Genomic DNA, 16,766 nt, shown 5'->3' on the forward strand with positions numbered 1-16,766 from the left:
TGGTTTACCTCAAATTTTGAATTTTAGCTCAAAAATTAAGTTATACATCCATCTATTTTATTACCCTGTTTAGTACACTTTATTTATTTATTTATTTTTTTGCAATTTGTTTTCATCTCATTAAGTTTTCTCTTGAATTTGCAAGTTCTTGTTTCCTTATATTTCAATCACTCTTTACAGTTTGTTTTCCTGGTACTCTTAGAAAACTTTCATTAAAAATAAAACCTTATTTATATAATGCAATACAAAATTTCGTATACGTTAGTTGTTAAAACGCATTTTTATTGCGTTTTATATACAGTTTCTCTTTATACCGTTAAGCTTGTTTTCAATAAATAAAATTTTCAATATTCATCAAAATAATTCTTATCTTCATCAAAAGGAATTTGAAGGCTAGAAGTGATAACCATAGTCACATTTTATCTATTAAAAGCCGATAAGAACTTCTGTCAATTTTAAGTATTAAGTCAGGATGTGGTTAGTTTTTATGTATTCGATATCAACTGATAAATTATGACTAGAAAAAGGGTAGATTACGTAATGTATATTTCTATTTGCCATTTGAAAATGTCAAAGATTAATATCCTTATTGACCAATATTTTGCTTTAAAATATTTAATATTTCTTCAAGAAAGCTTTTCTGAAGTTCATTGAATTTAATCTAAATGCATAATAAATCGAGTCGAGTCTTACTAGTTGGAGTATTAGCAAAATTTTAATTCTCCAAATTTCTTATTTTCTTATGATTTATTTTTATTAAAATGTAAATATTTATATTCGGTACTAATTATTATGCATTAATTTAACTTAAAATACTTGACAGTTTTTTTTAAGTAGCAAAATCAGACGCAAAAACGTACTTTCTCTGAATAAACATACCTTTTTACGACGGATTCGGACTTTTTTTCCTCAAAATTGCCTCAGAAAGCTTGGGAATGTGGTCACAATAGTTCGGACAGATGAGTGGTTCAAAGTTTAGAACCCTTAATGAAAATTTTATTTTTTGCGTATTTCACCGTATCTCAAGAATCAGATGCTGTAAATTGAAAAGTTTTTGCCCACAGTAATAAAAATCCTTTATCCAAAGATTCCATGCAAAATATAACTTTAAGTAAATACTTATTATTTTATTTAAATGGTCAAAAAGTAAAAAATAGATGTATAATTTTTTACATCATTTTAAACAATGTAATTTTACATCTAAAATTCAAATTATGAGCTAAATGGGTAGAACAAACAGTTCCTGATAAGCCAAATTTTAAAAATACCACTTTTTAATAGAAATCTATAAAACTAATGTTTATAGTTTTTTAAACACTAATTAGTCCAAAGCTATTTACCTATAACTATAATGAAACAAATGGCACATTGAAATATAGTTCTTACGATTTAAAATCTGTATTTTCTAATCTTCGTTCGAAAAATATTTGTGTTCATGTAAAAAACCATAATTAAAAGTGAATAGATTAATATAATTAAAAATATTTTTAACGTTGATATTTTACTAAATATTAATAACCTTTGCTTTTAATTGTTAATTATGATTGTTAGATCCTTTAATTATGATAGACAAGTAACTGATCTAGTTATTATATTCATATCTTCTAAGGATAACATATAATTTATAGATCTAGTTATGATATTCAATTATAATATTTAGATATGTTCAAAAGGGGATTAAATTATGGTTTTAACTGTTAATGATGGGAGATGATTTATTTTTAAATTCCACTATATAATCATCTTTTGCAAACTATCTAGAGCCAGAAAAGAAAACTGTAATTAAAATGAAAATAAATTAACATAATTAATATTTTACTAAATTTTATTTACGTTTGTATTTGAGTAGTTAGCTATCATACTTAGATCTTTTAGTTATGATAGTTAATTTAAGAATCTAGTTAGCAATTATAACATATTAATTATGATTTAAACTGTTAATTATGACATATGCTTTGTTTTTATATTTTAGTTTTATAGTCAGTACATTATTGTTTTCTTACTGCAATAAAAGCAGTATAAGAAAAAATGTTTCAAAAGAATAAGATTTTGTATTAAAAAATCGATAGGTTTTCTTTTTTAACTAGAGCAAACAAATATTATTTCAAAATTTAATTAATTTTTTACTGCGTTGCTTATATTTATATAGCTGAATGAAGCATGCTTATAAAAACTTTTAAGTTCACGAAACAGAAACAACAAAAGAGCACATTCCTTATTCACTTATAGTCCTCAGGGAGCGAAACGGGATTGAAGCTCGGAAAACATAAACAGAAGGTAATAAGGTAGATTTCAGCAATAACCTGTAGAATTTGACCTTGAAGGACGAACTAGCTTTTAAGTGCTCCCCTTGTCTAAGGTCCGAATACTCAAAAGAATGTACTGGTAGAGAAAAAGAAAAAAAGAAAAACAAAAACGGAGGAAAATTTCACCTGTTAGATATTTATTGCTTTATGAGAACTTGGACAAATGCTTATCAAACAATTGTGCTTTTTAAAGATATGTTGGATTATACTAAGCTTACAGTAGCTAAATAAGACCAGACATATGTTAAAAATAATAATTGATTTTAATGAATGTATTAGTCGCACTTTATCTTTTACAAAATTGACGAAAAAACTCCATTTACTCTTTTTCCAATTTTTTTTAATGTTTTGTTCCGTTTACATCGTTGTAGTTTTACTTAAAATATATTTACTGATATAGTTTATTTTCGAAATATATTAAAAAATTGATCATAAATTTAGTGTAATAAATTGATGATATAGAATTACTGAATTCTTTCGGACAAATTTATAAAAGTTCTGCTTTTTCTTTTGTTATTTCATTCAGTTTTATATCGATATTAAAATGGAGAACGAAACTGGTAGTTTTATAACTTTTAGATGTTCTGGTTTTGTTAATATTCTTTTGTGTTGATTAGTTTTTTTTAAAAAATAAAATTTATGTTAAAAAATATATACAATGTGCGAACTTATACCACATTGTTCAGCTTTTTTAGGGTTATCTTATTTCATTTATATTGTATATTTATTAAAAAATATTTATATGAAATAGATATTGTGCTATTAAAATAGGACTTAATACTAAATTCTATTTATTATCTCATTATTTCTATAAAAATGTTTGATTTCAGTTTGTTTTTTTAGAGTTGTTTTATTTTATTTATATTTTATATTTATAAAACAAAAGATTTGTATAAAATTGATATTACGCTATTAAGAAAGGACTTAAAAATACTAAATTCTATTTATTGTCTCATTATCTCTTTAAAAATGCTTAATTTCATTTTTTTTTTTTTAGTTATTTTATTTCACTTACATTGTATGTTTATAAAACCAAAGATTTGTGTAGAATAGATATTACGGTATTAAGATAGGACTTAAAAATACTAAATTCTATTTATTGTCTCATTATCTTTCTAAAAATGTTTAATTTCAATTTTTTGAATAGTTATTTTATTTCATTTATATTGTAAATGTATAAAACTCAAGATTTGTGTAGAATAGATATTATGCTGATAAGACAGGACTTAAAGTACTAAATTCTATTTATTGTCTCATTATCTCTCTGAAAATGTTTGATTTCAGTAGTTTTTAGTTTTATTTCTGAAATAGTTTTGATAAAATTACAATAATTGGATAAAATTCTCCCTGCGTAATGCCCATAGTGTACAAAACTTAATATAACATGAAGTTACATTAATTTTAGAAAACTATCTGTAAAATACCCTATAGTTACCCTTTTTGCGAATGCTCAAAAAATAATTGACTTTAATAGTTTAGTTTGATCATTCCGGGAATAGTTTTAATAAAACTAAAATAACTGAACTAAATTCTTCCCAACGTAACACAAATAGACTACTAAAATGAATATAACAAAAAGTTATATTAATTTTAGTACACTATATGAGCAACAGCTAACAATTGCTATTTCTGCAACTACTCCAATTATTTTTTAATTTCAGTAGTTTGGTTTGATTTATTCAGAAATAGTTATTGTAGAACTAAAACATTTGTACCAAATTCTTCCCTTCGTAACACAGATAGTGTACTAAAATTAATATAACAAAAAGTTATAAAATAAGCAATAGCTAACAGTTGCTACTTTTGTGAAACATTTTCGAATAGTTTTCCATAGGTTCAATATCATATAGAAAACTGAAAGAAAAATCATGAGTAAAACTGTATAAGGATAAAAATTATGAAGCAAAAATAAACTGGTGAGTAGTAAAACTTTTATTTTTTATTTACAGACGCAAAATGTGGGAAATGCATAAAACATATATTATTGATCTATAACAATTATAAACTATTTAAAGTAAATAATAATATTACACAATACAGTAACAAGCACGACTACTTACTTTAAATTAATAATAAATTAAAAAATTATTTGCTTGGAGCAGGAAATGGCAAACCGAGATTTCAGGAGGAAGTTTGTAGGAGTTAAACATATATTTATCGGGCAATTATATTGTATTGGAATAAGAATAAAATTAAAATAAATATTCTGAAGTGTGTCAGCTGATCTATGCATTATTAAAACATAAGATAAAGTGAATATAAATGTAGTATAATATTTCTGCATGAGAAAGCAATTCTAGTAAAATTATCGTACTGTATGGTAAGAACTTTCTGGTTAAAAAAAAAACAACATAATTCTGGTTAATAAAACTAAACCATACGTTATTTAAACTATTCATTTCGTTCATATCGTAATCACACTTTTCCGTTCATATGGCAATGGTTTACTGGAATACTGAAAGGTAAATTTAATCGAATAAATTGCTTTCATGCTATGCTCTAAATTATCATGACAAAATTTCCAAATTTTATCACTTAACATAAAACCTCATTTTATTTTTAATTTTACTGAAATCTTTGCCAAAGTGCATTGGTAAAAATTAATGAGCTACTTGGTGATACCATAGAGCAAGAAACGCGGTAGACATCTTCAGGTAGTTTTGACCATACTTTTTTCTCGGTATACAAATTTATAGTTAACAACAAATATTTCTAATTAAATTAAACAACTTTTTTTAAATACTTCTAACACAAAAAACATATTTTAAGTGACCGTCATGTAAAATTTGCGGTCACCATGCTAAATTTGGAGCACCGCTTTCTTTAAAATAGTATTTACAAAAGCTCAGGTTAAAATTATTTTTTTCATGAGTATTTTCCATTTATTTCGCATGACGTTTTCTCTTCTTATACTTTTAAGTTTATAACTCAAGTGCTCAATTCCATAATCTGTAAACTGTTTAAATTAAATTTAAATTATGAGTTAGAAATTGATGTGAATTTAATTTTAGTTATACAAATGTTTTCAAAATTTATTTTATCTCTCAGCTTTTGTTATATTGATTTATATAATACAAATTAAGCATGCAAAATAAAAAATAAGTATTTTTCTTTCAAATTTCGACCTTTTTTAAAGTTATAACTCATAATCTTTCTTTATATTTTTCAAAAACATATTTACCAACACCTCATTTGCAGCAAATAACGATTTAAAAATGCAATTTGATACCAATCAATTTAAGCAATGAAATTCAAATAAATTGCCATTGAAAAATTATTATTTTAATGCATACTTTACTGATAAGCAAAGTAATAATATAGCGAAATTTTAAAAAAAGAAATTAAGAAAACATATTTCATTAGAAACTAAATTAGGGAAATAAAAAGAGTGATTTAGCTCATTGTTTATTTCAAGGACTCTATTCCATGCTCCAAGCAAAAAATTGAAAAAAACAAATTACATACCTAACTTACGTAACCATCATTTTTAACGATTTATCTAAGATAAATATAAGATCTTACATGTCTTTCAACTGTTTCTGCTTCAACATATGATTAGTATGTACGGCTAAGTAAAATATTAATGTAAATCCTATTTTCTAAATTATCAGATCAAATATCCGATTAAGTACGGATATGTTGAAATATGTCTCTGAAAATGCTATATCAAACCCATGTATAAAAGAATCATAGTTTTTTTTTTTAATAATTGTCTAGTTTTAAGAAGTATGCATACAGCTGATAGCATTCTCTGGTTAATTTAATATTATCAAGCTTTAACATCTAGTTGTTCAGTTATATTTAAAAACCATGCAAAATTTACTAGCTTAGTTTAAATTTTTTCTAGTCAAAATTAAGTTAATTAAACTCGAGTTAAAAAAAATGTTTTAATTATATTTAAGAGTTTGATACCCTTTTTTATTCTAACACTAACAAAATGCTTTTGTTTTAAATTTTTTGTTTCAGAAAATTGATTTTAAGTTCTTTTTATAATCGTAAAAGTTCTTGATTAATTTTATAGAATCGATTAATTACTTCTACTCAATCATAAAACGTATAAAAAGGAATGTATAATAATGAAAACGTATTTAATTTGCAGCTGTTATTAAATACAGCATATTTTTAAGAAGATCAAACAAATACTTATAACTGTTGAAGAATTTTAAATTTCTATTTTATCTCAGTTATTTTGCGGCTCATTTTTTCTCAGAGAAAGGAAAAAATTACCAAAAGCCATCTAATGCAACGGAACTTCCTGACCTAGCTGTGTGGCGATTTAAACTTTGTACTGTTCCTTTCCAAGGCATTTGAAGTATTGAAAATTTTTAAGTACGCCAGTACTAGATTGTTTCGTAAATATTATAATAGTTTATAATTATATAATGTAACTAGACTTCAAAACTATAATATAATTGAAATAGAAAATTCTATTAGTTTTACAACGAAGAAAGTAGTTATGGCGAATTACTGAACTCTAAATTATTTCAAATCGTTGACTGCGAATATGATTATAATTTTACTTACCTAATGTATTTCAGTGAAATGAGACCCATATAGAATAATAAATGTCTATTTGAAATATTATCTGCTTAAAAATCTCGATAATAAAGTTAAACGCGACATTTGTAAAACTAGTAACCCTGTCTATACTTAAAAAATAATAAATAAACAAATAAATAATTAACATATGTTAAACAAAATGATCCCTCGATTTAAATGTTAATTTGTAGTGCGTCACAAAGAAAAATAATTTAAGTCTTCATAATATTCATTAGCTCGCATCTTATGAAAATAATTAGATAGAATGATATCATATGTGTGCATTAAAAAATTTTTGCTTTCATACAATATTTAATCAAGCAAATTTATGTTAAAAAGATAAACGAGTATTTTATGTAAGTTGTCTTACCAGTGTCAATAAATTAATATAACAATAGCACATTTTGTAATTTATATATTTGTTATTTCTGAATAGACTTAAAATCAATTTTCAAGTAAACCAATTATAGTAATACTATTATAAATATAGTACTGTAATTATAATAATTTAAGCATAATAGTGCAATTATAGTACTATAAAAATATAAATATAATTATAATTATGCGTTGGGAATTATAAAATGATTCACTATAACAAAATATGACTAATTAAGGAAATTTTTATAATTAATATTTCTTATATTGATAGAATATAAAAATGGTTATAAGTTAAGATAAATTTATTTTATATAAACTATTTCTAAAATCTAAATATTAACGAATTTTGTTTAATTTTGAGAGAAAATCGTATGCTACGTCAGATTCAATAGTGAATGTTGCAATGCTTATGCAAAATACATATTACTTTACGAATAAATTTAAAATTTTGAGACAAAAATCGTTCTGACTCCTTACTCCACTAACATGTATACAAACTTCCTCGTACTGAAATATAAAAACTGGAGAGCCCCGCAGCTGAGAACAGGTCAAGATGGAAGAGAAGACCAGGGCCAACCCTTGGCTGTCGCACCAGTTATGAAATATATATATATATATATATATATATATATATATATATATATATATATATATATATATATATATATATATATATATATATATATATATATATATATATATATATATATATATATATACATACATACATACACATATATATATATATATATATATATATATATATATATATATATATATATATATATATATATATATATACATACATATATATATATATATATATATATATATATATATATATATATATATATATATATATATATATATATATATATATATATATATATATATATATATATATATATATATATATATTACGCACTATTTATGATCCATACAGATGATATCACCATATGATTAGCAGGTCGTTAATTAGTATTGATTTGATTTCGTATGGATTTAGATAAACTAATTTGATTTATAAACATCTAAACATCTATTGCGCATTAATCGAATATTTAAAAATTAAGACCAATTTCCTTTACCCGAAATGTCCGTGTGTAATTCAATTCTGATAATATCTTCAATAAATTTAAATTAAAAAATTAAGTTAGTTATTATATCGTATGTAAGTTTCACATTGGAATTTGATAATGAGTTAGACAAATTTTAAAATCTGATTTTTTTACAGTTTTTTCGAAAATTATCTGCCATTCACGTAAAATAAATTTTAGATCCTAACTAATATGCGCGTCTGTTCTTCGAAAAATTAATTGAAGTTTTTACCCACCAAACAATATCGCGTTGAAAAAAAAGTATGAAAATAACTAATTTGTATATAAATATAAAACAGTATTTCAGTGCTGTATGTGGTATGCTCTATAGAGTACACCAAAAAATAATAAGCGAGAAGTAAAAAATGTATTATTTTCATCAGAAACCTTTTTTTCTAGTCACATGTTCACTAATCATTATTTCTTTAATTTAGAACCGTAAAATCTTTTAATAACTTGTTAAAATGAGTTGTTTTCCAAGATTATTTCAACGCATTTTTCGCAGTCCACAAAAGCATAAAAAGTATTAACGTGTTTTTAAACCTCTAGAAATATTTTGCTGTTTTATTCCAAATATAATCATTTTCTCATTTGAGTCCAAGTTCAATGATTTTTAAATTTATTCCTAATGTTGATAAAATTGTTTTATGATTCGAAGTAGGCAAAAAATTTGATTCATATCACTACCAAATTACGCATTTTGGCATTAAACAAAAATATATCTGGAAAACATTATTAACATTGAAGAACACAATGGTTTTAAACAAATTCAATAAATCAAGCAACAAAAACACTGGAAGCAATTAGACGACATGTATGTTACAGATAAATGAAAAAAAATTACATACAAACTTTTAACATGTTATCCATGTCTTAAAAAGTGATAAATAAATAAATAAAAATAATGACAAATGAAATATTACCATAAATGCTTCCAGTCCTGTTTATTTATTAGAATGAATGCTGATTATCAAAACGCATTCATTTTAATTACTAATCTAGAATTTTAAATTATGCACACCAAAAAATAATATGCTTTTTTCCAAATAATGTGTTAACTTTCCAATATTTTTTTTTATTTGGATAAATTTCCAATATTTCCAGTATTCCAAAATTTCCAATATTCCAAAATTTCCAATATTTTTTTTTCATTTTCCCAAATTTACCGTTTTCTTATTTTTCAAACTGTAGTAATGAAATTGATTCAGAACAATACTTTTGATAAACATATTTTATTAAGAATAAATAAGTCCAGGTGAATAAAATCTAATGAAATATCTTTACAAAAATTGCAAAATTTGTTTACACTGCGCAATTTCGGCAGATAAAAGATATACAGTTTATCTAAAAAATACCTATTCAGCTTTCAGTTTTGCATAACCTAAAATGAAAGCTCCGCTAGATTTTTATCATAATGAACTCTTTTTTTTTCTTTAATTCAAGCCAAAAAAATATTGCGTTCTGTATTGACTCTAACTACAGCGTGATATTTAAATGTTTGATTTTTAATTACACTGTTAAAAATTTTCATTCTAAAATTATGGTAAAATAACTGGCAGCTGTCTGTCCTTCCAATTAACCGTAAAGTTTACGGTAAAGAACATTTTTTCCTTTATGGTTTTGAAACCATTTACGAAAAGTATGGTTATAAAACCATGAATACAATTTTTTAACCATTTACGACTAGCATTTTTCTAAAATGTAAAAAAAGAAAAATATTATTTAACTAAACATAGGAGATAGCCTTTTTGTAAAGTAATGGGCATTGGAGAGTGCCGGACACTGGAAATTCATCACGTGTTGAAGGGAATGGGGGAAATATGGTAGTGTCAACACTAGGATTCGAACTCCAGTTCTGTCGGTCATGAGATTGACAGATAAGCCCGCCCGGCTATGATATGTTCGCTGTTGCAAAGAACTAAGCAGTTTCATTAGGTGGTTCTAGTTGGTGCGATAAAATTCTGGTTATTTAACCGTATTAGGTGAAAGCAGTTAACAAACAGTTTTTCTCAAACTTAACAGTTTGATTATCATTTTATTTATGGTTATTTTACTGTTTTGACTAAATATGATAAAATAACTATTCAATAAATTGTTATTTAACCATTTTTTCCGAGAGGTTTCTAACAGTGCACATTTAAATGCAAAAGTTAGACATAGTAATGAAATGAATCACGAATAACTGTCTAGAACAGTGATTAAAAAATGGTTAATGCGATATATAGATAGTGCCATTCTTCGATAATTTTTAGCTATTCAAATTATCAGATAACATGCAAAAAGTGTGTAAAAATGCCCAATATCTTAAGACAAACATCAAAAATTTATTGTTAACTAATTTTTTTCCTTATTTAAGCAGAAAAAAAAATTGTTCTGTATTTACAGCCATGGTAACGTAAAATGAAAAATTGCTATCATTGCTTACATTTAAAAGTAAGAAGTAGATATCATAATAAATGATCGAGAAAACAAAATAACAAATAACAGTCTACAAGACCGATTAAGCATAAGTGAGAGTGATTTGTATATTAAATTACCTTTGTGTTATTTGCTGCCCGCCAAACAAGGTGATTTTAAAATTAATTGAAGCAAATTATATGATAACATGTAAAAATGGGCAAAAATGTAGAATAACTTGACAAAAAACATAAAAAATTTATCATGAAAAATTCAATCTGATTAAAACTTTTATTATGATTTACGCCTACAACAATATAGGATGGAATTTTTTAGTCTTTACTTACATTTAAATACATGCGCTAGACAAAAGACGGTGAAATAAATTACAAGTAGTACTCTACAAAGGGGATTAAGCATAAGTGACAGCGATTTGTATATTAAACTTTTTTATGCCATATGTTGTATGTCATGTACAGTCAAGTCAATTATCATAAATTTTGATGCATGGTTTGATAACATGTAAAAATGCGCAAAAATGCTTAATATCTTATTAAAAAAAATTATCACGATGAATTCAATCTAAAAATAAAAAAGACTTTTGTCGTGCTTTACATTTACTACAAAATGAGATGGAATTTTTCAGTCTTTTCTTGCATTTAAGTACATAAGTTAGATGGTGAAATAAATTACAAGTAACAGTCTACAACGGCAATTAAGTACAGGTAAAAGCGATTTCTATGTTAAGTCAGCTTTGTGTCATTGTTTTCGATTTGACTCCACCTTCAAGGTACATAGCATATGAAAGATAATAGAATATTTCGGCCTTAACCTTCCGGTCTTTCAAACGGGACAATAATTGTAGTAATTGGTATGGACCGTAAGATTTCGTAACCTTCTTTACAAGCAGATTATATCTCGTATGATAAAAGGTAAACCGATCAAGAAATATTTTAATTGCCCTACTAGAGTAAAAGTTGTCTTTTGTTTTCAACGAGAGTTTGTCATGCTCTTCAATGCATATTGTTGAACAATAATTATTTACAGTAAAAATAGAATGTTTTCTACAGACAGTTTTATTTTCGTATTCCATCAGAACAGTATTGGTACAGTGGCGGAAAAATCAAATGGTCTTAGGGATGTGTATGTCTACAGATAATTTTATTTTCGTATTCCATTAGAACAGTATTGGTACAGTGGCGGAAAAATCAAATGGTCTTTGGGATGTTTATGTCTACAGATAGTTTTATTTTCGTATTCCATTAGAACAGTATTGGTACAGTGGCGGAAAAATAAAATGGTCTTTAGGATGTTTATATCTACAGATAGTTTTAACTTCGTATTCCATTAGAGCAGTATTGGTTCAGTGGCGGAAAAATCAAATGGTCTTAGGGATGTGTATGTCTACAGATAATTTTATTTTCGTATTCCATTAGAACAGTATTGGTACAGTGGCGGAAAAATAAAATGGTCTTTGGAATGTTTATGTCTACAGATAGTTTTATTTTCGTATTCCATTAGAACAGTATTGGTACAGTGGCGGAAAAATCAAATGGTCTTAGGGATGTGTATGTCTACAGATAATTTTATTTTCGTATTCCATTAGAACAGTATTGGTACAGTGGCGGAAAAATCAAATGGTCTTTGGGATGTTTATGCCTACAGATCGTTTTATTTTTGTATTCCATTAGAACAGTATTAGTACAGTGGAGGAGAAATCAAATGGTCTTTGGAATGTTTATGTCTACAGATAGTTTTATTTTCGTATTGCATTAGAACAGTATTGGTACAGTGGCGGAGAAATCAAATGGTCTTTGGAATGTTTATGTCTACAGATAGTTTTATTTTCGTTTTCCATTAGAGAAGTATTGGTACAGTTGCAGAAAAATCAAATGGTCTTTAGGATGTGCATGTCCACGGATATTTTTACTTTCGTATTCCATTAGAACAGTACTGGTACAGTGGCGTGGAAAAGTCTTTGGCCAATATAGTTTTTATAACTTCTTTTAACTCTTCAATGCAAATTGTTGAATAATAATTATTTACAATATAACTAGAATATTCTCTGGGATTTGGGCAATATATTTTTTATAACTTCTTTCAGTTGCTTATTAAATAATTTTAAAACATGTATATTAAAAAGACACATAGGAAATCTGCGCTGCATCGAAATCATAAAGCCGTTTTGAAAGACAAAAAATTCTTATTATATTTTTCGTTGAAATGAAATTAAAATAACAATAAACTAGCCGAACACTTTTGCACTCTATTACATAATTAAATTTAAGTGAAAACACAATGGTTGGCTTGTAGTACATGGTCTTATATTGCTAAGTGCGCAAATAATCATGCAATAAAATCAACTCAGTTAAAAACTTTGAACACAATTATTTTTTTACGTTTTGCTTACAACAAAATAAAATTGTTTCACTCTAAAAAATGCATTCACTTTGGCAGTTGCCAAGTTTATTATTGTTACTTTAATTAATATATGGTATTAAAAGACGCATTTTTATGATGTTCGAAAATATTATTTTTATACGTTCACAAGTTATGAATAGTTATAATATTTATGTCCACGTTCTTTAAGAATATCCACAAAAATTATTTGCAATATTTGCTTACTATATGACAAGTATCTGCGATTGTTTTTTAAGTTCACATTTAATTTACAACCTATTTTGAAAATGAGTTGGATGTTAAGAATGGAGCAATATAAATATTTAAATCTCTCATAAAGATCACAAAAATATATTGAGCAAGGAATAGCAAATTAACTTGAAAGATTACAAAATACTATTTTCATATAATTTAATTTTGCATGAAATTATCTTAAGTTAATAAATTAGTATACAATTTGAAGAGTAATGAAAGTCACATCGTAATTTGAATGATCATAAAAGAGGAAAAATAATATGTGATGCAATAATAAATCATTTTCAAATTAAAATTTTATAGCTATTACCTTAAACGAATCCTAAAACATAAAATATTTTACTGTCTTTTGCGATGCCCAAAACGGACTCTTATGTCTCAGCTGCTTCGAAATTGTTTTCTTTTTATTACACAATTATCATAAAATAGCGACATTATTGTTTTAGGAAGACTTTGGGTTATTTTTGTTTTCTACATTTGTAGCTTTAAGCTATATTTGAAAGTTTTTAAAACAATTTACTCTAAACTCAAAGAGGGTCTGTTATTTGCAAATGAAATTTTACTAATTCCATATAATTTAGCTTAAAAAATACATAGATTAAACTAAAGGACAGATTAAATATAGAATAGGTAGAAGGACATAGATTAAATTATACATAAATTTAAGACACACTTAACGTTATTATTAGATTTAATAAAGATTATATTGATTAAATATACTACAAATAGGTTGTTCAATGCAATCCATATGTCTCTATGTAGCGCAGCAACTGTTTTGCTTATTCCTATTCGAATTAAGTATCATTAAATAATTTTAAACGAACAAGATAATATATTTTAATCGAATATATTATATTTATAATATATAAGGCAATAAATTTTAACCGAACTGGAATTTTGAAGTATAGTTCAAATATAAATTAATTTCCTAAGAAAACATTCTCTAATGAATGACTGTGTTAAATACATATTTAAGATGTTAATTCTGCCTAACTTTATTTTGTGTTAAATATTTGTACACATAGAATAAAAACTAATATTTATTGTGTATAACAAAAAATAAATACATTTTGAAAAGATACAAAATTGTTTTCATTAGCTTTTATTTTATATTAAGTTTGTATTTATTTATTTTGCATCTTGAAATATTTTTATACTTTATATAGCATAAAAAGTAGAATGTGCAATTAAAATTACATAACTATATATAAATGTTTAAAAAAATGTAATAGGAGTGTATAAAAAATTTTAAGTATATTAAAAAATATGAGAGTTTCTAAATATAAATAAAATTTATAATTTGTTTTAAATTTTATTAAAATTTCTAATTTTTATGTACTACTTTTAAATACACTGTTTACTTTTTAAATTAAGTTAATAAGTCAAGTAATAAAACAAAATAAAAAATAATGCAATTAAAATATAAAGTAATAAAATAAATTTTATATGATGTAAATAAGTATCGTAAATAAAGGTAATAAGATAAATAACTTTCATAACTATTACAAATAAGCTAATACAAATTTTAATGTAACTAATCTGAAATATTTAAGATTCTATTTAAAAACATAACTACCATAATAAAGAATATTTCAAAAGATTTATAATACTTACGATATATCAAAATGACACTGCCGTTTGCCTTTAAAAATCATACGACTTACCGAGATTATATTTTGATGAATTTTAAAGACTCTGTATATACAGAACATGTCGTCTAATTACCAAAAAAAAATCGACAATTTTTAGAGCATTATTTTTTTTCTTCAAACTATACATACATTGCACAAAGAAATTCCACCGTTTCAATCTAAATACCATTGAAGAGGCACAATTGCGTTAAAAAAATATTAAGCCAAATTATAACAGAAACGCTAAAAATTGTCGATTGAAAGATGTGAAATTTACTTACATTTGATGCTGACTGGACCAATAAAGAATTTATGCTGGTTCGAACCCTATTCTTCAAAGTAAAAGTTCCGTTGCATTTTCCCTGCAGTAATGCGTGGGCAGCATTGATTCTTGTTTGAATGTCTTCAGAATCTGACTTTTTATCCGTGGATGAAGAACTGTCTAGTTCATGCATATGAAATTGCATATCCCAAGCATTACCATTGAGCACTTTGTTTTTATCATCGGTATCTTTATCCGAATATGAAGCAATGGTTAGTTTTACATTGCTTTTACCGTTACACATAACACTGTTTTTTGCTACTTCATTGTTGTAAAGCTCTGTGTTGGTTGTTTCAGACATAGAAGAGAATTGAGAGTGTCCATTAACACTCACTACACGTGCATGGTGTGTATTTCTTGAGGAAGAGAATCCAGAATCAGTTCCATCATCAGCTTCCCGATCTGAATCCGATCTTTCACAATCACTTCCAGGAGCACTTGATGCACCGCTACTACTTCTCTCATCTTCAGCTTTGATGATCATAGAAGACCCAACCATCACTGATATCTTATCATTGGTATAATCCAGACTCTTATTATTAAAACTCCCGTTTGAATTGATAAGGACTTTTGGTTGGGATGCCACGTTGTTATCCATATCTTTTATTAATGAAGTTTCTGCAGAAGATTTAACACGAATCACGTGTACCAACTGAGGAGCGACATCAATATCATTGTTGATATCCAAAGATGAGGAAGTACTGTTGGGCTGAGTAAGATTGTGAGTATCATCAGAGAAGCGTTGCGCACCGCTGCGCCAAGTAATAGTAGCCTTAGCCCATTCGGAAGAAGTTTCTGTCTTATCTTTGTTACCGCTAAGTCGTTCAACTGATTCATCTGCTGCCGAAGTCGTAGACGGATCAACGGTAGTTCCATTTACCCGCACTGAAATTCCACCACCGCCGGCATGAATCCGGTTCGAATGCGGCTCGCTGGCCAGCATTTTAAGTCTTTTACTGCGTGTTCAATGATAGATGATTTTCTTTTTGACAAAAAAATATTCCACAAAATTAAAAAAAAAATTACTTTGGTAAAAATTTCAAAGTTCGAGATAACGGGAAAAAATGAAACTTCGATATAAGGAAACCCAGTAGCCGAGGCAACGTCTGTCTGCACCGGTAGAATGAAAACAGCTTAATGAGTTCGTTCTAGAAGTGAATTCTACTAACCTGAAATTGTAGAACGTGCTTCGCAAGAAAGAGCGCATGCGCATCACCTGTTGCGTGTAAAGAAGGGGCGCTGCTAAGCAAAACATTTTATGACAGTTTCGAGTTGTTGGTTTTTTGATAGACGGAAATTTTTTCTTGAAATCTGGCATGCTGTTTACATTTAGGAAACGTGAAATAGTTTTATTGCTTTAAATGCTCTAATGTTTGATTTACAAGCCAATTTTAAACTCGATTGTTTTATAAATTAAGCGAAAGATATTTTTCAATTTTAG

At 26.1% G+C, this 16,766-nt stretch overlaps 1 protein-coding gene across 1 annotated transcript in view; it reads right to left on the reverse strand.

Annotated features, from left to right (window-relative positions):
- The window catches only part of LOC107451049 (uncharacterized), a 68,316-nt gene extending 51,835 nt beyond the window's left edge, over positions 1–16,481 (reverse strand). Inside the window, exon 1 of the mRNA XM_016067026.5 lies at positions 15,285–16,481. Coding sequence (XP_015922512.2) covers positions 15,285–16,268 — 984 coding nt within the window. The 5' untranslated portion in view covers positions 16,269–16,481. The remainder of the gene's footprint in view (positions 1–15,284) is intronic.
- Between the last annotated feature and the right edge of the window lie 285 nt (positions 16,482–16,766).

The sequence above is a fragment of the Parasteatoda tepidariorum genome, chromosome 11, assembly GCF_982258835.1.
Source record: "Parasteatoda tepidariorum strain Cologne lab strain chromosome 11, Ptep-v5.0, whole genome shotgun sequence".
Lineage (NCBI taxonomy): Eukaryota > Metazoa > Arthropoda > Arachnida > Araneae > Theridiidae > Parasteatoda > Parasteatoda tepidariorum.